Source organism: Elgaria multicarinata, chromosome 17 (genome assembly GCF_023053635.1).
Source record: "Elgaria multicarinata webbii isolate HBS135686 ecotype San Diego chromosome 17, rElgMul1.1.pri, whole genome shotgun sequence".
NCBI classification, from domain to species: Eukaryota; Metazoa; Chordata; class Lepidosauria; order Squamata; family Anguidae; genus Elgaria; species Elgaria multicarinata.
Genome location: NC_086187.1, coordinates 26,143,009 through 26,170,441, shown reverse-complemented (window position 1 = coordinate 26,170,441; position 27,433 = coordinate 26,143,009). Strand labels below are relative to the sequence as shown.

The following is a 27,433-nucleotide window of genomic DNA, read 5'->3' as shown; positions in this document are numbered from 1 at the left end:
GGAATGCACTATGTTAGCAGCTTTCAGAATTACTAATACCTTCCATGCTTTTTCCAAGAGTTCTAGGAAATCATGCTGGTGATGGATTGTCAAAAACCCAGACAAATGCTATAATTTAAGGAGCAGTGAAATGTTTTGAGAATCTGGTAACTGGAGTTGGACAACAGTTCAATTAACACCTCCAACATTTGAGTAATTAGTATACTTGTCATTCGAGCCCTCAAGGTCATCCTCCCTGGGAAGAGCTTGGCATCCGTCGAGTAGTTGCAGTGGCGCAGAATGTCTCCTGATTCTCCTGATCCAGCATGTAACGTTCTTCCATCCCCCTTCCTTTTCTCCTTCTTCTTCCTTGGAAGCCTCCCTCTTCTGTTGATGTTACAGGAGGGCCGCCTGTCTCTCATCTATAGCCAAACATGGCACACACCTTGCAGGTCACTGGGACAATTCCCTCCCTGGAACTCCATGGCGCTAGGAGTTCCAGATGATACTACCATTCCAATGACTCCCCCCGCAACCTTCCCCACTAAACACCCACGCCAAATTCCCATTGGCTAACTCCAGTTGCTTACTCTCAGGAGACAGAGAGCTCTGCAACAGAGCTAACTTGCTCTGATTAGCTCCAGCTGTGATCTGTGGAAGGCGTTGCTGCTACTAGTCTTGGTCTGTGTCAGGACTACCGTGGCTTTCCAGTCCTGCTGGCCTTTTCATAGCTACTACAAGGAGCTGGGTTCACCTTTGGAGAGAACAGGATGTCCTTTGAGGTGCTCTCCTCCAGGTTGGGACTTCCCTCTGACGTAAGCAAAACAGGCCAGTGGCACGTTCTCCATGACTGTCTGTTTAGTGCAGTTGCAAAGCGAAGTTTGAAATCAGCAAATGCATTCTATTGGCAGACTGATGCTTCCTGGTCCAAGCAGGACCCTATGACTGCCCGGCCCTACGACTAGCAGGGAGGGAACAGTTGGCTAGGCCAGGGAGGTGATCAATGCCTTCTCACTGAGGGAGCAGTCCCAGTCTGCGTAGCAGCGGTGGAGAGACCAAGCCTGAAGAAACCCATCCTGGACCCGGAAAATCTTAACAATTTTAGGCCGGCGGTAAATGTTTCTTTCCTGGGCAAGGTCCTTGCAAGGGTTTTTGCAGAATTCCTATTTTCTGAATGTATGCAGACATGCACTTTCTTAGGATAGGAACCGACAATGCAACTGTATGCAAGATTTATTCAACTAGAAAATAACCACATGAGGATAATGTGAAGGTCAGGAATGCAGCAAAACAGCAGCAAAATCTCCTTTTATTGATCATAAACATGGAAAAGCCTATGACTGTGTTACTTCAGATGTGCATTATGTAGCTAATTGAAATAAAACAAACTTTAAAGGCAAATGAAGGCGGATCAACAAAGAACAACGGCTTCCAGATCTTCAGCTTAAACAGACAATTACCTGGTTAGCATGTAATATCACACCAGAGTACAGGTTGATTAAGGCTGTTGTTGAATCGCGGGTTGTCGTTACGTGCAGACCTTACCCTATTGTTCAACTGTGGGTTGTTAACTACAAACAACCCAGAGTTCACAACCCAATGACAAACCAAGGGTTAGAAGATTTCAGCTACCTCAGTGGAGGCTTCACAATCTGGTTTAAAACCATTCTGGGGGTGGGGAAATTGTCATTAGCAAAACTCTTAATAATTTACACAGCAAAAAGCTAAAAGAAAACATTTCCTAAAAGAAGAGCAGTAAGATACGGGTATAAGTCCAAGTATTGTTGTTGCTTTTGTTTTTAATACTGACCAGTCCATCATATTTTGCTATTATTTTTCACCACCTTGTAACCTGAGAAGACATTTGCTTTAAAAACAAGAGGATGGAGATTAAAAACGCCTTGACTAATACTGCTCTGGAAAGGATCTGAATTTTAAAGAAATGTTTAAAGAGTAGGAATTATATTCAGCTCTGTTCCTGTAACATTAAACTGATAAATGGATCATGGAAGGGGCTTGACAGGCTGAGAGGTTTTCATGACAACAACTGTAGAACTTTTCGGATGCGCTCACATTTCTCCGGAAGGCTAGGATCATTTGCTTCAGAATTGTCGTATTCCTTCATGAGAACTTCTGCTTTCTGTACAGTTAGGCTTCGTGCACTGCCCTGGAGCCCTTCAAGGTACCGCAATAAAATAGAAAAATATTTATCGGGGACCTTTAAGACAAAAACAAAGAGAAAATGAAGGGTCTTGAACAACTAACGGTCATTTGATGGCTTTGGAACGAGACACAAGCAATACAGATAGATGGACATTAAGAAAAACCATCTCTCCCACTGAACAAGTATTTATTTTCCTTTCTTTATTGAGTTTTTATTATGATTGTCTGAAAATAGGTTTGCTCCTAGATTTCAATTATTATGGCCTCGGTGGGTATCCCCCAGCCAATGGAAGCATTTTTCAGCACTTTCCCCATGACCATTGTGACATATGAAATGGCCCACGACATAATAATTTAAAGGGAAATTAGACGTCCATTCTAGATTTAACTGGAGAAAAGAATTTGATTAATTTGCTGTTTATTTATTTATTTATTACATTTATATACCGCCCCACAGCTGAAGCTCTCTGGGCAGTTTACAACAGTTAAAAATAGTAAACATTAAAAAGTATACAAGATTTAAAAAAACACCAGAAACATAAAAACAGTATTTATTTATTTATTTATTACATTTTTATACCGCCCAATAGCCGAAGCTCTCTGGGCGGTTCACAAAGTATAAAAAAACAGTATCCATTTAAAAAAAAAAACAATTCTGGGGTCCGTTAAAAACAAACTTAACTTTGTTAAATGCTGTTAAAATGCTGTTAAAATGCTGTTAAAATGCCTGGGAGAAGAGAAACGTATACAATAAGCGTATGCAAGTACACAGAGAACAGAAATTTCTCTCTGCTCTCCTTATAAATTATGGCTTGAGGCATTGTGGATACAGTGCCAGATTTGAACCCAGCAAGGCCTGGTTCAGGATATCTACTGGTCATGCATCCCAAAAAGTAGTGTTTGATCGGCTCAGCTCACTGCCACTCTCCCAATGGAAAAAGTTCTTCAAATTAAAATTGTGTGTCTCTGCAGCCTTTATTTTGCCAGCCTAGTGCTGTGCCTTGAGTTGTTTTTGGATCTTCTCGACTGCAGGGCCCCGGACCTTTACCACAATTAACCGTGCCTATATATATCAACCACAATGGGCCTTTTGAAAAACAACAACCCACCACATTGGGCTGAACATCTACGAAGGACAAAAGCACTTTCCTATGAACATTGAGGGGCAGGAGACTGCAGAGTTCGCATGAGGCCAATTCCTTTTCCTTGCATATTTTTGGAATTTTTAGGAGTCAAGGCACAAAGCCATATCCCAGGCTTTTGCACTTCCAGTTGCAGCTATGCTGTACCTTTCTTGTAGGTCGATGCAGCTGAACTATAAGAACTTTTCCTCAATTTCAATACAATTGTAGGTACCCTTTCCATTATTACAGGCATAAAACCTATTATCAAAATGTGGTTCCATTTCAGCCGAAAGAATTATGCTAGTTAAGTCGCTGGTTCTGTTTTGCAATGCACAAGAAACAGATGAATGCTAGATGTACAAAATCCAAGAGCCGAACAGAGGCATAGGAATCTGCCTTATCATAGAATCATAGAATAGTAGAGTTGGAAGGGGCTTCTAAGGCCATCGAGTCCAACCCCCTGCTGAATGCAGGAGTCCACCTTAAAGCATCCCTGACGGACGGCTGTCCAGCTGCCTCTTGAATGCCTCTAGTGTGGGAGAGCCCACCAACTCCCTAGGTAACTGGTTCCATTGTCGTACTGCTCTAACAGTCAGGAAGTTTTTCCTGGTGTTCAGCCGGAATCTGGCTTCCTGTCACTTAAGCTCATTATTCCGTGTCCTGCACTCTGGGATGATCGAGAAGAGATCCTGGCCCACCTCTGTGTGACAACCTTTCAAGTATTTGATGAGTGCTATCACGTCTTCTCTTCTCAAAGAACATGCCCAGTTCTTTCAGTCTCTCCTCACAGGGCTTTGTTTCCAGACCCCTGATCATCCTGAGTCAGTTCAGTGGGCCACCTCCTTGCCCAGTATTATTGACACTGACTGTCAGAGGTTCTCCAGGATTTGAGGTGGGAGTTTTTCTAGCCCTACCTGGAGACAGTGGCGATTGAACCTGGAACTTTCTGCATGCAAAACAAGTGCTCAACTGTGGAGCTCTGTGACAAGCACATACTTCTTTGGCTAACATTGAGAGGAAGAAGAAAATGTCAGGACATACCTTGTCTTGATCGTACATGTGTAGAAGAAGCCATGTTTGCCTTGTCTTTTGAAACTTCCACTCTTTGGGGCTTTCAGACCAGCTGTAGCAAAACAAGTAAAGAGATAAAATAAAACAAATTCAACAACATAATATAAAAAGAACCTTTATTTCTAATGCAGTTTTAAAGGAGAGACTCAAACCTGCTAAAATATACTAAACAGAGGTGGGACCGGAAAAAAATATTGGGGAGGGCACAGAAAAACGTGAAGCAAATGGGTTAAGGGGTTAGAGTCTGATGGCTTTGATTGGCCATTCACTTTAGAGATTTAGACCTGGTTCAAATGCGATGTTAAACCATGGTTTGTTGAGCTTAGCAAGGATTTTTATGTCCTAACACATCACTGATGGTTAAACATGATTTGGTTGTGGCCATCAAACCAGGATATGAAATCTGAGGTTCTCAGTTACATCCAAAGTTGGACAGCCTAGTTAAATTACCATTGTAATCTGCAGTGCTTCAAGTGCAACTGAACCAAATAATCAAATTCAAAGCTTTAGAAACAAAACAAAAAAAACACACATGAAACAATTCAACAATCCACAATATTTGCAAATTGTTTCCAAAATATCCCATTTGCATACTTTAAATATACAGAAATAGTTCCTGTATATTATGTGTGTAAATGTTAAGGTGCTTACGAAGCAAACATTATAGATGAAGAATGTGGCTTAAAAGCTAATGCAGATTGCTAGAAATGTAGAGAAAGAAATATGACTTTTCTTCTTCTTATTATTATTATTATTATTATTTATTTATTTATATAGCACCATCAATGTACATGGTGCTGTACAGAGTAAAACAGTAAATAGCAAGACCCAGCCGCATAGGCTTACATTCTAATAAAATCATAATAAAACAATAAGGAGGGGAAGAGAATGCAAACAGGCACAGGGTAGGGTAAACAGGCACTGGGTAGGGTAAAACTAACGGTATAAAGTCAGAACAAAATCAAGTTTTAAAAGCTTTAGGAAAAAGAAAAGTTTTTAGCTGAGCTTTAAAAGCTATGGTTGAACTTGTAGTTCTCAAATGTTCTGGAAGAGCGTTTAATAAGGGTTGAACTTATATTGTTCAACCCTTATTAAAAAAAAAGTTCTAGAACTGATTTTTTGTCTACATTAGAGGGGGAAAAACCTAAAAGTTAATTCTCACAGTAAAACGGTAATTTGTAAGATATTAAATTATAAATTTAAATGTCAATGCTTTAAAATAGTTTCTTTGTACATAGGAAAAGAAACTCAATTTTGTACAGGTAGGAATGCAAAGCAAATCTACTGTATAATTCTCCACTTGACATAGTAATATTCAAGAACAAAAATCAATGGGAAAGTGAATTCTACAAGAGTGGTAATAGAGTTCAAACACTGTCAAATCTGATACATTGAAACAGATCACAAATTAAATCTGTTCAGCCCTAGCAAATAAATTGCTCAGTGAACTCAGTACAATCACAAATTTGGCCAGGAGGGTTTCAGGCTGCACTATCCTCTAAATATAACAATATACGCTTCCTTTTCTAAAGTCCCTACAGTGATCCGAAAATGGGTTAAGTGGGCTGCATTTCCATCCAGAGCTATTACAGAATCAATAAATATCTAACTTAAATAACAGTAAGAAAAACAAGGAGGAAGAAAGCAAACATATAATAATGTATAATTCTGGAGAACCCTGGCTTAGTGTTCACAGCCTTGGGCTCACAGCCTGACCACTCTCTTGCCAGCAGGAACGAGGAGGTAACCAAAAATGAAACGCTTAATGTTACATCCACATTGGATTCCTGGCTTGTCTCTTCCTTCACAACAAAGAAGAGCAACCCGGGGTTTGTTCATGGTTTGCAATTTCTGACTTGTTTGGGAGTGACAATCCACGTACCCCCAGTTCAGACGCATCACTGAGCTTTCAATTTTTAGTTAGTTAAGGTATTCTTGGTGGTAAAAGCAGCCAAGTGGGAGTTATCAGGCTGTGTGCATCACTGCACGGTTTGTTCACAGCAAGCCAGAATTCTTCGGAACATACAATCATGATAAAATATGTCATGAAGAAATAGCCTTAACGTATCACCTCCTAAGTACAGGGGTGGGCGGGCATCAGAATTGCAGGATCAACTCTTTTACTAGAAAACTTGGGTGCGGTAATGGACTAGATGACGCCCAATAAACTAAGACTCAGCCCAGACAAGATGGAAGTACTGTTGGTGGGTGGTTCCTCTCCCAAGCTGAGCGGTGTTCAACCTGTTCTGGAAGGGGTTGCACTCCTCTTAAAGGATAAGGTTCGTACTTGGAGGTGCTCATGGATCAAGCATTGTTCCTAGAGGTACAGGGGGCCTCAGAGGTGCAGAGTACCTTTTACCCCATTAGGCTGATATATTAACAATGACCCTATCTGGACAGAGATAGCCTAGTTACGGTCAATACTCCGGTGACCTCTCCTTTGGATTACGGCAATGCACTGTATGTGGGGTTGCCTTTGAAAACAGTTCAGAAACGTCCGCTGTTCCAAAAAGGGCGATGAGTCTGTTAACAGAGAGTGGTTAATATGACCTTATTATGCCAGTGATTTGTGATCTGTCTTCTAATCCATTGCCAGGCCTGCTCTAACTTCTGAAAGCCCTAAATGGCTTGGGCCAAGTTACCTGTAAGATTGTCTGCTCCCATATATACCTGCCTGGATCCAAACATCATCTTCACAGACTCTCTTCCATATGCCCCGGGGGAGTATTACCATCTTATATTAATCCCATCACCTGCCTCCTCCAATTGTCAACCACTCACTTTACAGCCTTGTCCATGTTCATGGTATTATTGTGCAAGCACTGCAAAGTCCGTGCATGGTGGGAGCTTTGAATCAGAGCAGCTTCCCTGTTGGACATCTATACACTGAACATCGTGTTTGAATAGAGGCCTACATGTGAAGAGCCCAAACTCCATATACCACGGGGAGGGGGGGGGATATGACAAATGTGTCCCCCACTGCATAAATCAGTCCTATGTGAGTTGAGTCTTATCCACATAGGAATCTAATTCAAGAATGATGTTTGTGGGCACGGAGGCTGGCATGTTCCCTCTCCCACACCACATACGGTATATGCTCCATACAGAGCTGGAGCCCTGACTAAGAATATTTATCAGACTTCTTACTACTTTGCCCTGTACTGAATATGACGCCATGCAGATGTGCGCATGGCTGCGTCCAGATGTCCATGTTATTTTACACCTAATTCTGGCCAGCCTGAGGGGCTGAGGTCAGCCCTGATTAAGCAACAGGGTAATGTGTACGAGGAAAGGCAACTTCGTTCGTTTCCCTCCCACGATGAACACCTTGGGGGGTGGCGGTGCAGGGAACGAGGGGCCCCAACTGCTGGCATGAGTATCGCTCAAGCATGCGGGATCATTTACAAACAGGGTGGCTAATCCCTCTCATTTATACACATTTTTTTTATGATCATCAGGCGATGGATCTGTTACCAGCCTCGGGGGAAGGAAAAGAAAAAGCATAATACCGTCTCATTTTCTTCTTCCCCCGCAATACCACCATGTCACAAACTGTCTGATACTTGCATTAAAAATATTCTTGGTGGGGAGGAGACCTGAGCTTGGCTAAGGCTGACAGCTTAGTTTGGATGTTTCTAATGGATTAAGGGTTTTCTGGTTGGTTTTATTTTATTTTTCTTTCTTTCTTTCTTTTTTATTTGGAGAGGATTTTTCTTCCCTCCTTTCTTTCTGGCCTCATTTGAGTTTTAAAGTGGAAAAACGACATGGAGGATACGAGAGGGAAATATATCTCATTAAAACATCCAAGAACAAAATCATTTGTGTGTATCTGAGCAGGTCCTAAGCTACCCAGAGTTGTATTGTTTCTCCTTTATCCCCCCCCCCCCCCAAACAGGGCTTTTCAAATCAGGCTGCCTTTGCTGTTTTCTCTATAAGATTTCAAACGAGCCTGTATTTACCAGTAGGTTCATGCTTTTATTTTTTTTTTAATTTTTTTTAAAGAAAACAGACATGGGAAATTATAATGGTTTGAAGTGTCTAAGCAGAATTTAGAACATACTTTGACAGGCGAATGATGACTCTGAAAGGCACATGGAGTGCTTCATGGAAGCTGCCCTTGCCATCACCTATTAGGGATGCCTTAACTGGAAGGTTGCTACAATGAGACCTGAGAGCGGTCTATAAGTGTGGAAAGCCCTGTGGTTGCAATGGATCTGCGCCACGTTGGTTAGATGGTGCAGAAGCAGCTTCACAGCCACCGCGGGGTTTCCTCATGATGAAAAAGTCGGGGATTTACTCCAAATTTTTCAAAGGGAGCGACATCAACACAATGCTTCCTCCCTGTAATGTCGCTCCACAGCCAATCTGGGGTCAATCCTGGGGTGGAGCCTGGTGGCCGCCCAGAAACACCACACGCCCTCCTCAGCATTGGGAATACCCGATGACGCCCCCAGAGAGGGAAAGTGAGGGTTCAACCAGGCGGCATGAAGACAGCCCCTGGTGTAACATAGTGGCTAAGATCGTGTGCTAGCAATCAGGAAGTCCAAGTTCAAATTTTGCCTCTGCCATGATCTCTCTAGGTGACCTTAGGCAAACCTCTCCCACTCAACATAAGCTCCTCCATCCCATCTGCAATATAATACTGATCTAACTTGCAGGGTTGTTTGTAAGGATTACAACAAAATAATATAAGTAAAGCTTTGAACATCCAAAACTGCTATATAAATGCTGAGTATTTTTTATGTGGGACATGTTTCCCCAAAAGACAGCATGCTTTCCACCACTGATTATTCCCAAATGGATCATCTCCCAAATGGATTGAGGTGTGAGTCATTCCACACTGGGAAGCAATCCAGTTGACCAATGCATTGTTTCTATAACACCACTGATGCACGTGGCACTTTAGATCATCATCATCATCTAAATTTCAGCAAAAGAGAACATATGGGGGAGGAGGAAGAGAGACGACTAACAAGGGATGAATGTACTGGGGTTTTCTTCACCAAGGATGAAGAGTCGGAAGACCTAAAGACGGCCGTGCACACGCTGCTAACTTCGAGGCTCGACTTCTGCAATGCGCTCTACATGGGGCTACCTTTGTGCCTAGTCCGGAAACTTCAACAAGTCCAAAACATGGCAGCCAGGCTGGTCACTGGTACACCTAGAGGTGACCACATCACACCAGTCTTAAAGTCTCTTCACTGGCTGCCAATTAGTTTCAGGGTGAAGTATAAATTCATAGAATTATAGAATTGTAGAGTTGGAAGGGGCCTCGAAGGCCATCAAGTCCAACCCCCGGCTCAATGCAGGAATCCACCCGAAAGCATACCTAACAGAGGGTTGTCCAGCTGCCTCTTGAAGGCCCCTACTGTGGGAGAGCCCACAACCTCCCTAGGTAACTGGTTCCATTGTCGTACTGCTCTAACAGTCAGGAAGTTTTTCCTGATGTCCAGCTGGAATCTGGCTTCCTTTAACTTGAGCCCGCTATTCTGTGTCCTGCACTCTGGGAGGATTGAGAAGAGATCCTGGCCCTCCTCTGTGTGACAACCTTTTAAGAATTTGAAGAGTGCTATCATGTCTCCCCTCAATCTTCTCTTCTCCAGGCTAAACATGCCCAGTTCTTTCAGTCTCTCCTCATAGGGCTTTGTTTCCAGACCCCTGATCATCCTGGTTGCCCTCCTCTGAACACGCTCCAGCTTGTCTGCGTCCTTCTTGAATTGTGGAGCCTAGAACTGGACGCAATACTCTAGATGAGGCCTAACCAGGGCCGAATAGAGAGGAACCAGTACCTCATTTGGTACTGGTATAGATATGGAAGCTATTCCAGCTGGACATCAGGAAAAACTTCCTGACTGTTAGAGCAGTACGACAATGGAATCAGTTACCTAGGGAGGTTGTGGGCTTTCCCACACTAGAGGCCTTCAAGAGGCAGCTGGACAACCATCTGTCAGGGATGCTTTAGGGTGGATTCCTGCATTGAGCAGGGGGTTAGACTCGATGGCCTTGTACGCCCCTTCCAACTCTACTATTCTATGATTTTATTAGATTGTAAGCCTATGCGGCAGGGTCTTGCTATTTACTGTGTTATCTGTACAGCACCACGTACATTGATGGTGCTATATAAATAAATAAATAAATAATAATAATAATAATAATAATAATAATAATAATAATAATAATAATAATAATTCTATGATTCTATAAGTGTGTTTGAGGCTTTATACTGTGTCCTGTGAGAAAGTTTATTTCATGATGCATGTTTAAAACGGATTTGTTGATATAACTGTTATGAACTCTGACTCTCTAGATGTTGGTAGTTTTAATGTGTTAACGTATTTTGTATAGAGTGTTTGTTAAATGTACTGATGGTATTGGTCAATGACTGTAATAAAATATATTCATTCATTCATTCATTCATTCATTCATGATGCATGTTATGCATACTTAAAGAATGCAGAACAGGCATCTTCATTGCACAGATTTCTGAGGGTAGAGAATTATGTAAGCTTTTGAATTACAAAAAACGTTTTAGTACGCTACAGCAACTCATATAAAGTTCTGTGTGACTCAAAAGTATTGCGCATTCCTGCACTAACAAAGACCATCACCTGACCTACTTCACATTTCTCCATCATTTGTAAAACAAAACGGACCAAGCAAGGAAGTCAAACACAAATCCAGTGGGTCTGATGCTATCATATGGGCCCTGTGATTTTAAAGTACAAAACGAGTGATACAACCAAGACAATTCTGAAGAAAAGCTAAATATGACCCTGAACATTGATCAAGGAATTAAAACAAAAACAAATATCCTTAAGAATATTTATAAGATTATTTATTTATTTATTCCCCCATCCCAACTTTGTTCTTATGTTGATGTAGATGAACTCAAAAGGAAAATGAATGGACACTTCCTTCTAAGGTATCTACATTTCCAAGTTGATGCTATTCATAAAAAACTAACTACACCTTTTCTGAAACCATCCTATTAATGACAAATGGAAGTAATAACAATTGTATTAAAATTCCTCTTGTATTTTATAGATATGCTCTTTATTATTTTAACTCTGGGGTTATGAAGCTCTAATGACTCCCTGGAGCTAACTGATTAATAATCATGTTCAGCTGTTTAAAATTTTAATTTTATCTTTGCTTGACAGGCTTAAACGCTTCCCTGGAGCAAGGAATTGCTAGTATATTTCACATGGTTGGGCTATAACTGAGTAGCTTTCATGTTTCCCAGGAGTGAAAGCTGTTAATTCTTTACAAGATATAGTATAAAATTGTTCAACATGGGGAAAAATTAGTAAATCACACTAAGTCAACCAATATTTTTTTTTTCCCTGGGAAATGTTTATTTTACTCATTTGATTTGCCAACATGGTTTTAAAAGTTTTACACCACCTCACACACTGACCTTGTGCATCACAAAAATGTGTTCTATAGAAAGGCAGCCCAAGGAAAGGGCTCAAGGACTGGAAATAGCCCAGAGAAATATACAAGCTCCAACAGAACAGAGATCCCTCATTATTTCAATTATTGCAAAAGATCATTAACAATATGTAACGTTGCCTGCTGGAATACACGGAAAATGTAGTGGAACCAAGGTTTGCTTTTCTACTGCGATCTAAAAGGAAATGCTTGCAAGGCTTAAAAATTGTCAATTTATCCAATTGAATATTTGATCAAAAATCTGAAATATCAGTTTGATAAAATTACGTTCAGGAACAGATATGCTCATGGCAAAATATACATATTAGCCCAAGTGCTAAGATCCAAAAGACTGTGCAACTTGCTTGTCACAGCTCCTCATACACATGCCACATATTATACATAGTGGTGTCTGCTGTTTAAACGGCACCCTACTGAGCAATCTAAAGCTGCTTTTTCGATCCCAGCCCAAGTTAGTGTCAAACTAGATGTGAAGTTGCAGATTCATGATTGGATTTTGCAGATCCATGATTGGATTTTGCAATGCCTTTTTCCGTTACAAAATGGAGCCATGGGGAGTGGACACCAATTTGGACTGGGGCCCGTAGCGCTGGTACGTGTGTCCAACCTTTTGCCCCCATGCCACATAATGATCCCAGTCCCCTCCTTCTAGTTGCTATCCATAACTGGAAAAAGATGTGAAGAACTCCCCTCAAGTGTAACTTGTCCTTCAGTTAATTGTTATGAATGAGTAACATTAAATTCTAAACAACTATAATTAATTATTAATTATAGCCAATAGGGTTATGCAAATATAAATAATTGTGGATAATATGATATAATTGTGGACCGTTGACACAATCCCTTCCAGACACCCTTGACCTAATCACATAATTGTGTCGCTCCCTTGGTATTCTGAGGAGCTGTGCAATGAAGCAGTTGGGAAGACGATTAGCGCGCAGGGGGTGTAAAGCTTCCTTTGTGCTGGAGTACTGGTGGCAAAGAGTTCTCACCTCTCTGCCATCACTGCAACTGCACCTGGCAGGCCAGCTGGACCTTTCTGAGCGGATAGGGATCTGTTTCACAAGAACCTTGCAACTCGAGTTTTGGCCCCCACCATTGGGAAAGGAGTACGGCAGGCCTGTATACTCTCACCTTACCTATTCAACTTGTATGCAGAACACATCATGCGACGTGCTGGGCTTGACGAATCCAAGGCTGGAGTTAAAATCGCAGGAAGAAACATTAACAATCTCAGATATGCAGATGACGCCACTTTGATGGCTGAAAGCGAGGAGGAGCTGAGGAGCCTTATGACGAAGGTGAAAGAAGAAAGTGCAAAAGCCGGGTTGCCATTAAACCTCAAAAAAACCAAGATTATGGCAACCAGCTGGATTGATAACTGGCAAATACAGGGAGAAAACGTGGAGGCAGTGACAGACTTTGTATTTCTGGGCGCAAAGATTACTGCAGATGCTGACTGCAGCCAGGAAATCAGAAGACGTTTACTTCTTGGGAGGAGAGCAATGACAAATCTTGATAAAATAGTTACGAGCAGAGACACCACACTGACAACAAAGGTCCGCATAGTTAAAGCAATGGTATCCCCCGTAGTAACCTATGGCTGCGAGAGCTGGACCATAACGAAAGCTGAGCGAAGGAAGATAGATGCTTTTGAACTGTGGTGTTGGAAGAATATTCTGAGAGTGCCTTGGACTGCAAGAAGATCAAACCAGTCCATACTCCAGGAAATCAAGCCAGACTGCTCACTTGAGGGAATAGTATTAAAGACAAAACTGAAGTACTTTGGCCACATAATGAGAAGACAGGACACCCTGGAGAAGAGGCTGATGCTAGGGAAAGTGGAAGGCAAAAGGAAGAGGGGCCGGCCAAGGGCAAGATGGATGGAGGATATTCTGGAGGTGACGGACTCGACGTTGGGGTAGCTGGGGGTGGCGATGGCCAACAGAAAGCTCTGGCGTGGGCTGGTCCATGAAGTCACGAAGAGTCGGAAACGACTGAACGAATAAACAACAACAAAATATCTTGCTATAACAAGTTTGCTTCATACTTTGCAGGAAACATCGCTTGTGTTCATAGCGAGTTAGATCTCACAGTTACCATAGGAACAATAATAGAGGTAACTGGCTCACCCGCTTAATGGCTTTGTGTTGGATTTCTTTCAGCCTGAGGGTGTGTGGGCAGGCTGCTTGGAGGTTTGCAACCTACAACCAGCTCTCTGGATCCCTGTCCATCAGGGCTGCTAAAGGCTGCCAGAGGTGGCTTTTAAGACCTGGTCTTCAGAGGTAGTTGATGCCACTCTGTGGAAGGATAAAGTCCGGAGTAGGCAGTCCACTTCCAACAACCTCAAACCTGGCTTAATTTCCTCAATTCCGCTGGTGCTATTTTGTACATTTATATGTGCTTGTATGCAATGCATTTATTGTTTGTAAGCCACTTTGTGAAATTATCCCTCTGAAAAGTGTGAAAAATAAATAACTATTTAAGCAATAGAACTGTTCTCAACTTTTATCCTGGAACCCCTGAAATAACCCAACTATGAAATTTTTTAAAAATGAAATTAAACCAATCAAAACCACACAGAAGATGATCATTTTTATGTGGTTAGATTACAGTGCAAGGAAACAAGGGAAAACATGGGAGGGTGACAAATTCTTTGTAAATTTCCTCTGTAAAATTCTGCAAATAAGGCAGGGTGGATGCCATAACAAAAGTCTCATTAGGAAGCACGCCCAAACGCAGAAAACCCTGGCATTTTAGGAGACTTCATGGCCTACGGAAAAGTGGAGTCCGAAGTAAATATGCACTATTTTTTTAATATAATGTAGGAAGTGCTACACATTTCCTTATGTGAATATGCATAAACTGAAGGTCAATATCTAGAAATAGCCAGACATTACTTCCACTTTTGCAACATTTCAGAAACCTTTCAAGTTTAATGACGGACTATTCAGAGAGACAGGAAATTCACATCAAGTCGGCTTAACAATTTCAGAGCTTCTTACATTGCAAACGTCAATTAAGCTAATGTAATTATTACTTATCCCTGAAGTTTAATGAATTGCTAAGAAAATTCACTCATACAACAGTTTATTTATTTATTTGCTGGAATTAAATTTGTAAATTAAAATTTTACAGGAAGGAATCAGAGGCAGAGGAACATGAGCTTTGTACTCAAATATTTAACACCTGTTGCACACTTTTATGCTCTGGAGGAAGCACTCACAGCACAATGGTTAGGCTCGATATTAATTCAGTTTTACAGCTGTTATATTTTATTTAAGAATGTTTATGATTAGGGAGACCCATGGACCAGACTGAAGGGAGGGGGGAAAGGAAATATTCGTTTACTGTACATTTTTTGAGTCCCTGAAAAAATGTTTCTCAACGGTGGTTTCTCAATGGTGGAATTTTAGAACTCCATGGTGGAGTTGTTACACCACCGTTGAGAAACGTGTTTTCTGGTGGGAAAACTCCACGCAGAATATCCATGCTGTGCAGAGGAGAGTTCCTGCACAACTGTTCTGTTGCCTGTTGTGTGGTGGGCTCCATAGAGTTTTTTGTTGCGTTGCGTTTATTTATTTATTTATTTATTCAGAATATTTATATACCGCTCTCTATTGAAAAATTTCGGAGCGGTGTACAAGGTAAAATGAAAATAAAAACAGAATAAAACAGTTAAAACAAAATTTAAAAAGAAACAAAAAAAAAGAAATCCAAGGCTGCATGTTAAAGAAAGGCTTCTTGGAATAAAGATGTTTTCAGGAGGCACCGAAAGGAGCACAAGGTTGGCGCCTGCCTGACCTCCAGAGGCAGGGAGTTCCACAGTTGCGTTGACTTTTCCCAATGGCTACAGAGTTCCTTGGCAAGAGCGGCGAAAGGAGTGAGTGCCCCTCTAGGAGAATTCCACAGTTGCGTTGACTTTTCCCAATGGCTACAGAGTTCCCTGGCAAGAGCGGTGAAAGGAGTGAGTGCCCATCTAGGAGAGCAGCCTCGATTGTTTTTTTGTTTTGTTTTGGTTTTTTTTGTTTTTTTTGTAGCAATGGCTGATGGGATACCATCGGGAAGGCCGGGGGAGGAGAGAGGGTGGAGGAACTGTCAATCAAACATCACAATGGATTTTACTCAACTCCACGGTAGCCCACATTCACACAATGGTGGAGTTAGAACATGTTATGTGAGGAGTATCTCCTAAAAACTCAACCTTTGAGTGGAGTTTTCACACTGCGTTGACTAACGTGTTGTCTGAACTGATTAACAAACTCCGGGTTGTTGGAAATGCAGCAGTTTGCAGACGTGACATCTGAACTTGGAACTCTGGGTTATTGGGGAGTGAACAACCCAGAGTTCGATCCTGTGCCCCAACAACCCAGAGTTCCGGGTTTGGATGTCATTTAAACAACCCAGGGATTGCTGACATGTAAACTGTGTAGACTCCTTTCTGCAGGTAAATCCACCCCCAAATTCTTTGAGAAAGCTAAGTTGGCATTTTCACATGCTCCTAGCTCTACTGCAGACCTTCACCTAAAGCCAAATGCCCTCCACCACATTTTTGGAAGGCTTATTCTTCATCCATCAACTCAAAAGCCAATATAAGAAATATCACTTCCAAAAGCAGAGTCTTCTTGAAAGCCCGTGCCATACTGTGTCTCAAGAAAGAGGCAGAGGTACTGCTGTTCTGGGGTTTAAGGAACAGAAATGGGACAATGCATTCCTTCTCTTGTCAACTTGCTATTTTATAGTGGCACACTTGTTTAGCAAAAATATCGTAACACATCCTACTACTGATAAATTATCCCAACATATCCTATTACTGATAAATTAAACAGTCTGTGAAACACCAGCAAAAGCAATGTCCATTCATCTCTCTACTTGAACCACTCATTCAGGGTGCAGCATCCAGGGTTGCTTGGTGCGGAATATGAACTGCCTGGCAGAAATGTGGGGTGGAAAATTTGCCACTATTATATTTTGCTGTCGAAAAAAGAAATCCACATTGTTTCATAAAAGTAATTAATGAATAAGCTTGATTCATGTAATCAATGGACAGAACAATCAAACTGGGTAGTTTCAAAGTTATAATTGACTATATTTATTTATTTATTTAGAGTATTTTTATCCCGCACTTCAGCCAAAAGGCTCTCGGAGCGGCTTACAAATGTATCAATAAAGAAGACAGTCCCTACCCTCAGGTTTACGTTCTAAAAAAAGGCATGAAACACAAGGAAAAGTGGTTGGGGAGGGAAGAGGGAGAAAATAAAAAGAAATTAAGGAGACTGTTTAGGCTGGTGGGAAGGCCCTGCTCCGTCCTCTCATCTCCCAATGGAGGGGCAAACCAACAGCTCCTTCTTCCCCACAAGGTGAAGATGTTAGCCCTGTGGGGTCGGGGGTTTCCGAAAGAAGCAGGCTCTGATGGTCCCTGCCTGCTCTAGTCTCCCTCACATCATATAAGCACACATATATGAATGGGAGATCTCACAAACCCTTTTCACACAATGCGGTAAGGGGTAAATTAAAACCAAAAGTACTCGTAATCCAGGCTTGATAAATAAGAGCTCAGCTTATTTATATTGGAAATTTTCTGGACAATCCTCCAATTAAAATTGGCCTGAAAACCCGCACATCATTGGTGCCTGGGTGAACACCTTTATTTCATTTCATTTCATTTCAGCACAGGTTTATGGGAAAAGAAAGGAAGCTTTCTTATGGGACTACCCTATAACCTGGCATTATGAGCCTTACCGAATTAACCAAAGGGAAATCTTTTTGAAATCCAAGCCTTGAAGCTTCTTTTCAAAATGCACCTCTCTCGTTCTTTGGCCTCGGACCCCTACTATTACTAACAGATCCAGAACGTCAGCTGATTTTGCACCCAGCAGGTATTTTTTAACAGAGGGTCATAAGACTTTTCATTACTGATGCCATTCAATATTGTATCCCCTCCCACCACTACCCCCAAAGAGAGTGTTTGAACGAAAGGACTGGATAAATATTGTGACAGCCTTGTTTCATGCAGACATGATGGCAGGGTGCAGAAAATTAATCACTCAGCATCTCTAACACTGAAACATGCGCTCAGATCTGTACTTTAACTTCCCCCACCATCAAATTAATTGGATGTTTCAGAAAGAGGGAATTAAACCTGGTGGCAAATATAAAGCAAGATCTGTGTTTGAAGTTTATTTCTGGTTGTATTAAAAATGAGATACTAGTTATGAAGTGATTAAGTGGGTTGGATGCTGGCAAGTGTACAATAACCAATAATAATAATAATAATAATAATAATAATAATAATAATAATATATTATTTGAAGAGCAGATCCACCTATTCCCATACCATAACACAAAAATAAAGAATGCTTTTGAAACATGCCCCAGTTTCAAAGGTAGTTTAGCATGTGGCTGGAGGGGTAGATGATTTGATAAATGGAAGACCAAAGCTTTCTGGGTGGGGAGAGCGGGTTCTATGGCAGCAGCTGCTGTGGCTAGAACCAGCAACCCACCGCTTGGCTCACGTGAAGAGTCATCAGGATGACAGTCCGTAAGACGCTCCCGGGGACTGGAGTGACTCTGCCTATCCAGGCTGGCCACTGGTTCTCTTCAACAGGAAGGGCTACAAGCAGGCCCGGTGCTGCCATAGAGGCAACTCAGGTGGCCGCCTAGAGCGCCAAGCAAACAAGGGCGCCAAACAGCGTACCCGGAAGCTGCTCTCCTAGAGCGGCTTCCGGGTGTGCTGTTCCAAAGCCGCCGCCCCAGCCGCCGCCGAAGCCAGGATGTTGGGGTTGGAGGTGAAGGCTTCAGTACGGCGCGCCAAGAAGCCACTTCCAGGCGCGCCGCTTCAAAGCCTCTGCCCCGCCCCCCAACCCCAGCGTCCTGGCTTCAAAGCCGGGAGTGGGCAGTGAGTGGGCGAGCAAGGGGGGAGCTGTAGCGGTGAGCGAGTGAGCAGGGGCGGCAGGTGAGCGATGGGGGGAGCCAGAGCATGCGAGCGAGGGGGGAGCCGGAGCGGTGAGCAGGCGGGGGCGGTGGGCGAGCGAGTGGGTGGGCAGGCGAGTGAGGGGGCGGTGAGTGAGCGAGCGGGGGGGCAGCTTCAGAACGCGCTTGCCTAGGGCGCAATATAGTCTGGTGCCGGCCCTGGCTACAAGGGCTGAAAACTAAGGCTTTGCATGGCAAGTATAGCGTTTGGTGGTTCTGCCTTGCAACTTATTCTCTGTAGTGGGATAAAAGAACAAAATAATAATAATACTTCACTCCTATGACATTCCTGATAGTCATAGAGTGACACCCTTGCCCCACCAAAATGGGGACACAAATCTCCTACCTCCACCCCTCCGGGACCAGAATAGGCTGTGTCAAATCTATACAGGTAAAATTATGTCTTTGCCAGTTGTAAGTGATGGTTAGTTAATCTGATCCTAACCTAACCTTTCAGGCACATCCGGGTTAGACCAAATAGGGTTTCTGTCCAAAAATTCTATGCCAGGGCACCCCCTTGTGATATCGCAGACAAACAACTCCTAAGTTGTAAATCAATTATGGCAAGTGGAATACAGATGTATCATGCTGTTGTATCTAAAAACGATAAGTATGTGATAGTCCCTAGTGTTGGTGTTTTTCTGGGGGGGAAATGCACAATCAGTTGGCAATGCTGCTGCTCCACTAATTGTGATTCATTTGGTTATTATTGATTAATAATTATTAACATTTAATAATTATTAGTTAGTAGTACTATTATTTATGAACATGTGTAAACAACCCATAAATATTTACTTTTGTATGTACTATAGGTGCAATTAGGTGCAAGATATTTCATTCATAAACAAAGCTAAAATGGAGAAATTACACTCTTGGATGGCCAGCATGACATGGAAATAAAAGGCACGTTGGTTGTAAGAAGTGAACTGTTTTTTGTTTTTGCTTCGCTGCTCTCCTACCCCACTACTGGTTCACACACACACAGACACACACACAAACACACACACACAAGTTCCCTATGGCTCAGCTCTGACACTTAGCCTATGTAAATAAAATAGGTAAGCAGTATCTCACCAGCTTACGGTAACGAATCTTCGTTGCTTCATTTTTTGTCTTTACAAACATCACAATTAAGGTTTTATAAAACTGGTTTAAATAAATAATTTAACAGTGATATAAAGTTTTATCCAAAATTCCTGGCTAGTTATAATAATAAAGCTTGCTTCTTTCTTTCTCCAGTCATCCCCTCAAAGGGCAGTTAGGGTTGATCCTGCAAGTATTTTACCTTTCATTAGATTTTTCTCTTAAAATCGGGATTACTAATCTGAGTTTTTAAATGCATCAATACATGGGATTATTTTGCAGCTTGCTTGTTTGGCAGCATAGTTTATATGTTGTATTACGATTTACAGCAGTAATTTAACTCCCATATTATAACTTCTTGTTCTAGAACAAAAGTTGTGCTGGAACTGGTTTTAAACAAAATGTTGATAGACGGACGTGTAATAAATTGGCACCTTTTACAAGCAACGCCCCAGGGACTGTCTTGAATTAAGAAAGGTCAGCAGGACCAGAAAAGATTATGTTCTCAGCAGCAGAAAAAGCTGTCCCACATGGATTCCAACATTTTGAAAGAAGCAGATTGTTAGACATACCTGCTGAGAGTCAGTTAGCTTTAGATAATGAAATCCAGATTTTTCTCAATGTGGGTCTTTTGGACCTGTCATATAAACTCTTGCCATGTTTTAAAATATGATGCATTATATAAATGTAACCAAAACAACATTAGATAAATTTCCATGACTCAAGCAAGCAAATAAACAACAATAATTCAAGACAGCATGATAGCTGGGACAGAACTAGGACAAAGAAATCAAAGCAAGCTAATTCCGTTCTTCTAACACACATTCCACAAAATATGAAACATCACACCCTTCAAAAGCAAAGAAAAAAGTAACACAGACAAACATCTGTCCCTATCTTTCCTGTTAGTGGTGGAGGGAGAGAGGGAGGAAAGAGAACTGTATTTCTGTGATGTTTCAGGGCCACTCTAAAGTTTCCTCAGACCTAGGAAAGACCTCTAGACAAAGCTCTGGGCATAAGACGAGACAAACCTAGTAGTTAACTAGCAACATGATAGTTCATCTGTGTGGACTATAAATTAACTTGGCAAGGTTGACTTCACATAATTGCAGGAGAGGAATATCACTTGCCACGACAGTTGTCACCCAATTAACAAAACTTTAATCAAGTCATCATATTAATTTTAGATGATTAAATCCGTGCAAAAAGTGTTCTAAAAGTATTCTTTTCTTCTTCTTTAGAAGAGGCCTTCTCATACAGAGGAAGGAATGCCTCTTCTATAACATGGTACATGATGTCTATGGTTTTATAAGCATTTGTACTATATAACACATGATCATAGAATCATAGAATCACAGAATAGCAGAGTTGGAAGGGGCCTACAAGGCCATCGAGTCCAACCCCCTGCTCAATGCAGGAATCCACCCTAAAGCATCCCTGACAGATGGTTGTCCAGCTGCCTCTTGAATGCCTCTAGTGTGGGAGAGGCCACAACCTCACCAGGCAACTGATTCCATTGTCGTACTGCTCTAACAGTCAGGCAGTTTTTCCTGATGTCCAGCTGGAATCTGGCTTCCTTTAACTTGAGCCCGTTATTCCGTGTCCTGCACTCTGGGAGGATCGAGAAGAGATCCTGACCCTCCTCTGAGTGACAACCTTTTAAGTTTTTGAATAGTGCTATCATGTCTCCCCTCAATCTTCTCTTCTCCAGGCTAAACATGCCCAGTTCTTTCAGTCTCTCTTCATAGGGCTTTGTTTCCAGACCCCTGATCATCCTGGTTGCCCTCCTCTGAACACGCTCCAGCTTGTCTGCATCCTTCTTGAATTGTGGAGCCCAGAACTGGATGCAATACTCTAGATGAGGCCTAACCAGGACCGAATAGAGAGGAACCAGGACCTCACGTGATTTGGAAGCTATACTTTCATTAATGCAGCCCAAAATAGCATTGGCCTTTCTTGCAGCCATATCGCACTGTTGGCTCATATTCAGCTTGCGATCTACAACAATTCCAAGATGCTTCTCGTTTGTAGTATTGCTGTGCCATCCCCCATCTTGTAACGGTGCCTTTGGTTTCTATTTCCTAAATGTAGAACTTGGCATTTATCCCTATTAAATTTCATTCTGTTGTTTTCAGCCCAGCACTCCAGCCTATCAAGATCACTTTGAAGTTTGTTTCTATCTTCCAGGGTATTAGCTATCCCACCCAATTTTGCGTCATCTGCAAATTTGATAATCTGCTGACTAATTAATCAGGGAGGATTTGGGGGGGTCTAACAAGTTGGGAGGGGTCGTGGCTCAGTGGTAGAGTACATTTTGCATGTAGAAGATCCCTGGGAAAAACCCTGCTTGAGACTCTAGAGCAGCCTTCCTCAACCTGGGGCACTCCAGATGTGTTGGACTACAACTCCCAGAATGCAGTCCAACACATCTGGAGCGCCCCAAGTTGAGGAAGGCTGCTCTAGAGGACAGTGCCAGTCTCGACAGAACTGAGCTAGATGGACCAAGGGTCTGACCCAGTATAAGGGGGCTTCCTTTGTTTCTAATCGATTAATCAAAGTGATTAACCAACATTAAAATTCTAGTTACAACATAACCTAGTCCAGCTTCTGCTTTTTCCTTTCTTTTTTGCTGTACTACAGCTAAGACCTCTTTCGTCCTCTGAGCATACAGGCGGTGGGAAGCATAGCCTGATAGAACTTAAAAGTGGTCACCGCAAAGTTGCAACAGAGCCGGTAAATTCTTCACATACTTGGCAGTGGCGACATGGACATGGTAATCCCAAACGTAGTTTGATATCTGATTCGGGTAATTTGACCCAATACCCAGAAACATCTTTAAAATACATGGCATGCCTAGATAGTGCATTATTAAAGAATAACTGCCACATAAGCAGTTCTTTCAAAACACTCTAAATACTCTGTTTTGGAAGTTATCCCGACCCCCCCACACACAACAAATCCCTCCTTAATTACATTAAATAGCTGTCCTTTTTAAAGTCAGTTGAAAGCATTTCGCCCTCTTCAGTGGCTTATTCACATTCCATTTCTACTATGGGCTAATTGTGGATTCATAATTTAAACAATTTGCAAACAGACTGTGTGAAATTCCGACCGTCAAGTGGGCTCTTCACATAAACACTGCACCCCCATCCCATGGGGGTGGGGGCAGCAGTGTACTTTCTCGATGGGGGGGAGTCAGCTCTCTGGGTCTGCTGCTCTCTCTTGAAAGAGCTGAAGGCTTTCAACCACCCCTACCTACCGTGAAGGAAGATTTCCTCACCTGCCTTTTGAAACCCAGTGTGCCTGGGGCACACACAGATAATAAGGACGCTTGAGTTCCTCAGGAGAGCGGCAGAAGAGGTAAAAAAAGATAAATAAGCAATGTGTGCAATGGCAAGATCTACTTCATCTCTCTGTGATCTTGTGTGAACTTAGGGTGCACTCTAGGATAGGAGTGGCAGGCTTCAGACTTGCACCATCTGCGTTGTTTTTAATAGGACCCGAAGTTTCGCCAACTGGAGCCAGCTGCAAAATAGCAGCTGTGGGTGGTGGATGTACAGTATAAATTGAGGAACACGGTACCTCTGGATGTATGATTGGTCCTGCAATTTCTTTCCAGGACAGAACTGAGCTCAGAGTTCTTGCACATAAAACTCCGGTCCTGGCTTCCCTCCAATCTTTCTTGATTTCAGCAACCGAATATCAGAAAAAGAAAAGCCCTTATTAGCTGATGCTATTGTTAAATACTTGGGGAGTTCAAAACCAATCCAATGCAAATCGACTAGAGATCTACCAGCAGGTCCCAAATCTAGAACACATCCAATGCTCCCTCCCCAATCTCCAATCTTGAGGCTGCATATTGCAGGGAAAGATCAGCCGTGGTGATCAAAATGTCTTTCGGGTAAGCTTGTTTGCCATTAATCATCTTCCCAGTAAGGAACCCCTGGCTTCCAATGAACCCCAGGATTTACCAGAACACAGCTTAAAAGCCAATGACCTAATATATCGATCCATTAAAAGCAAATATATATATATATATATATATATATATATATATATATATATATATATATATTCAGCAGCCTGGTTACCTGGCGTTGCCAAATTTACCTGGGACAGGAAAATGATTGCTGGAATTCTGAGAATCTCAGCTGGTTTTTTGTTTTTTTAAAAGTCTAGATTCCTCACCAGCTTATCCACAGAAAATATTTCGCAAATGCAGCCACGCAATGAGTTGGAATGCGATTGGCTGAAAAATAAGGATCAGGCGCATAAGAGCTGAGTTACCATGTTTACTTTTATTCACCAGTATCTGAAAACCCAGGGTGCTATAAAGAAAATAAGAGCTGTGGGGCTTCGATCCAGCCATGAAAACGAGGAAGGTGGAAAGTTAGCGGGAAAGAACCATGAGATTTGTTTGGGAGAGGCACCAGCTTTCGGAAGGGGGCTGATTACATCCATGTGTTTATGGCCTTCCTCCCCCCCCCCCACTTATTTTAAACTGAAAGCCTTTGCAAAAAAAGAAATCCCATTTTGTATTAAAGTTCAGCAAGGGGGTGCAAAAAACTATGCAAGCAAAATAAAATATACACATAAGAATGTGATTCTGGAGTCATAGTACTCCCTTGATCGAAGCCCAATTTATGGCATGAAGCAGGAATCTGAAGGAAAGGAGCACCTCAGCTGTTAAAGGCTCAGCTGATAGCTTGGAGGAGTGCGGCCTTATCAGTTGTGGTGCCATTTCTTTGGAACACCTTTCTTTGCTTTCTTCAGGACAGCCAGTGTGATGTAGAGGTTAGAGGGTTGTCAGCAGACATCCGCAAGCATGATCTTAGCCTAATTTTTTTACAACTTAGCCTCATTTTTTTCTTCATGGTAATGGGTTTGCAGCCTGCAGGGGGGTGGGAGGGAGAGAGCTAGGCACAGATAAATTATCCCCTCCCCTGTTGGGACCCTGTGGACTAGATATTTTACTGCTGTTTTTATTGCTTTATGGGTTTAACTTGGTTTTATTGTATTTCATTATTGTATTCCCTTTACATTGTGAGCTGTCTTGAAAGCCTGGTTCAGGACATATCTCAGAATATAAATTTTAATAACAGCGTGGTGGCAATCTGGAATAGAGCACATTGGAAAAATGTGGGCTGACAGATGGTTCTTGTGCTATCATAGGCCAGATTTTTCTGTTTTTAGGAATTGCCTCTTCCTACAATTTAGTCTAACATGTGAGCCTTTCATCCTTATATTCTGGTTTCAGCAACTCCTGTCTTTGGCATGTGTTTCACAAAGCCAAGAGATTACAACTGATGCTTCAGCTGAGAACTTTGAGTTCCATGCTCTATGTCTGTTTGTGGAAATGAACCATAAATGAAAGAAGGAGTCCCAAATAGATCGAATGTAAAATGGCATTAAATGCTGCAATGAGTCAGTAAACAAGACTCATCTTACTCGCAGTACTAACCCCAGGAGGATACATGCTCTCCATGAAAAGTTTTACAATTAGATAACTGCAACTAAGACCATGGTGACTTTTGCTCAATTACAAAAAAAAACAAAAACTGGTTACATAAGCAAGCATTCATGAAACATTAACTGAAGCTGTGTAATTTTGATATAGCCAAGAGATTACAGTACCTCTCTAAAGACCTCATGATTTAAGCATGCATCATCATCATCATCGTTATTATTATTAATCTTAACCTAAAATTAAAGTTTGAGTGACACTGTCAGAAAAGCTGGATTCTGGATTTTCAAGTTCTGCAAGAATAATCTTCCTCTTACTACGACTAAGAAGTACTACCCTGGACTGGAACATGTAGACATACAGCCATGCTTTTCAGTAATGCATGAAATCACCTTTAGAAGAAAATGGTTTGCTCATGCTTACTGCTGGGTAAACACTTCTGACACCTTTGTGGACGTATGCACATCTCCAAGTCACACTTGAGCGAGCCAGAAGTGATTTGTGAGTGGTTCCCATTGCTATGATTATTCCCTTATTTCTGTTTTGTGTAACCCCTTCCCCCCCCTCCATATGTTTTAATGTGATTTTAGACTGTAAGCCTCTAGGCAGGGTGTTGCTGTTTTATTTGTACATTCTGCACAGCAACAAGTACATTGTTGGTGCTATATAAATAAATAAATAATAATAATAGTGATGGGGACCTACCTGTCCTGTACCTCTTGGAAATACTCCACAGTAAAGTGTGTTTTGCAGAATAAAATGAAACCTATCTCATAGGGAGAGGGCATCCTTGGAAAAGCTGCTGAGAAGATATTAGGAGTATTCCAAAATATGATGATACTGATACTCAGCATTTATATAGTGCTTGTGCAGTGTTCATCGAATCATAGAACAGTAGAGTTGGAAGGGGCCTATAAGGCCATCGAGTCCAACCCCCTGCTCAGAGCAGGTATCCACCCTAAAGCATACCAGACAGATGTTCAAAGCACTTCACATACACTAGCTCAATAATTCATACAACAATCCTGTAAGTTATCATTATTTTCACACTGTATATCAGGGGCTTAGACTGAAAGGAGAATGCTTTGTTTAAGTTCGCCTAGTGAATTCAGGGAGAGTTGAACTGGGGCTTCCTGATTTTATAGACTCATTCAATACAGGTCTAGTCACAAGTAAGGCCCAGCATATAAGGCATATCTGGCAGGGTGATTTATACTCAGGCATCAGACTAAAACTGTTTTATTTACTCAGGTTTTTAAAATATTGCTGCTGGCTGGTTTATCTGCAGCGTGCTGATGTTTTTTGTGTGCTGCTTTGTATATTATTTATTATTGGAAAACAATTTATTATTGTAAAAAATATTCAAATAAATAAAAACCACGAAATGCAACAGAATAACTATTCTCACCTTCCTTTTAAATTCCCCTCTTCCTCTTTCCCAAATCGCACTGAAGAGAAAACGACATATTCTCATTTTGTTACGGAGGAGAAGGGGAAAACTGAAATCTGCCCTCTGCTGGTTCTGCCTAGTCTCAAATAGTAGAGTTGTTTGGATGGACTGGGTCAGCAAAAAACATGTTAAGATAAATTACTACTTGTTGGTTAATGCTTGCAATCACCCTGCTGCAATCTGAGCTGCTGGTATAAAACCCTCCAAACATATGCGTGTCATATGGAACCACGAGCTCAAATAAAACAGTAAGCAGAACATTTGGAAAACCAGGGCGGGAAGCAATCCTTGTCTTTTTGACTTCCTTGATAAAAAAAAAATGTTATCACAGCGTTTTCTGGCTTCCTCCAGATCAGAAGCAGATATATTATTAGCCTTTCAACTCTCAAAGGAAATTCTTATAGTTTCGCCCAAAAATAAAGCCAGGAAGACTTAACAGGGCTTCTTCTTAGAAGACTTCCATCTTCTTTTCTTGATTCAAAAATAGTTAAACACAAGTAATTATATGCAATATCTGGTATGAACCACACCATACAAATGAACTCGTCACATTATGCCTATTTTAACATTAGCTACACCAAAACACAAGTTCTAGTAGACTTCTTTTCTTATTCAGAGCTGGTGCATGACATGGTTGAAGCTTTTTTAACAACAAAAAATGAGGTAGCATCCTTT

The 27,433-nt window shown here is 41.7% G+C and overlaps 1 protein-coding gene across 1 annotated transcript in view; it reads right to left on the bottom strand.

The window, feature by feature from the left end:
• Positions 1-1,210: 1,210 nt before the first annotated feature.
• The window catches only part of C17H7orf50 (chromosome 17 C7orf50 homolog), a 129,187-nt gene continuing 102,964 nt past the window's right edge, over positions 1,211-27,433 (bottom strand). The window contains exons 4-5 of the mRNA XM_063143038.1: positions 4,308-4,389; positions 1,211-2,197 (exon numbers count right to left, since the gene is read on the bottom strand). Of these exons, the coding sequence (XP_062999108.1) occupies positions 2,015-2,197; positions 4,308-4,389 (265 nt within the window). The 3' untranslated portion in view covers positions 1,211-2,014. The remainder of the gene's footprint in view (positions 2,198-4,307; positions 4,390-27,433) is intronic.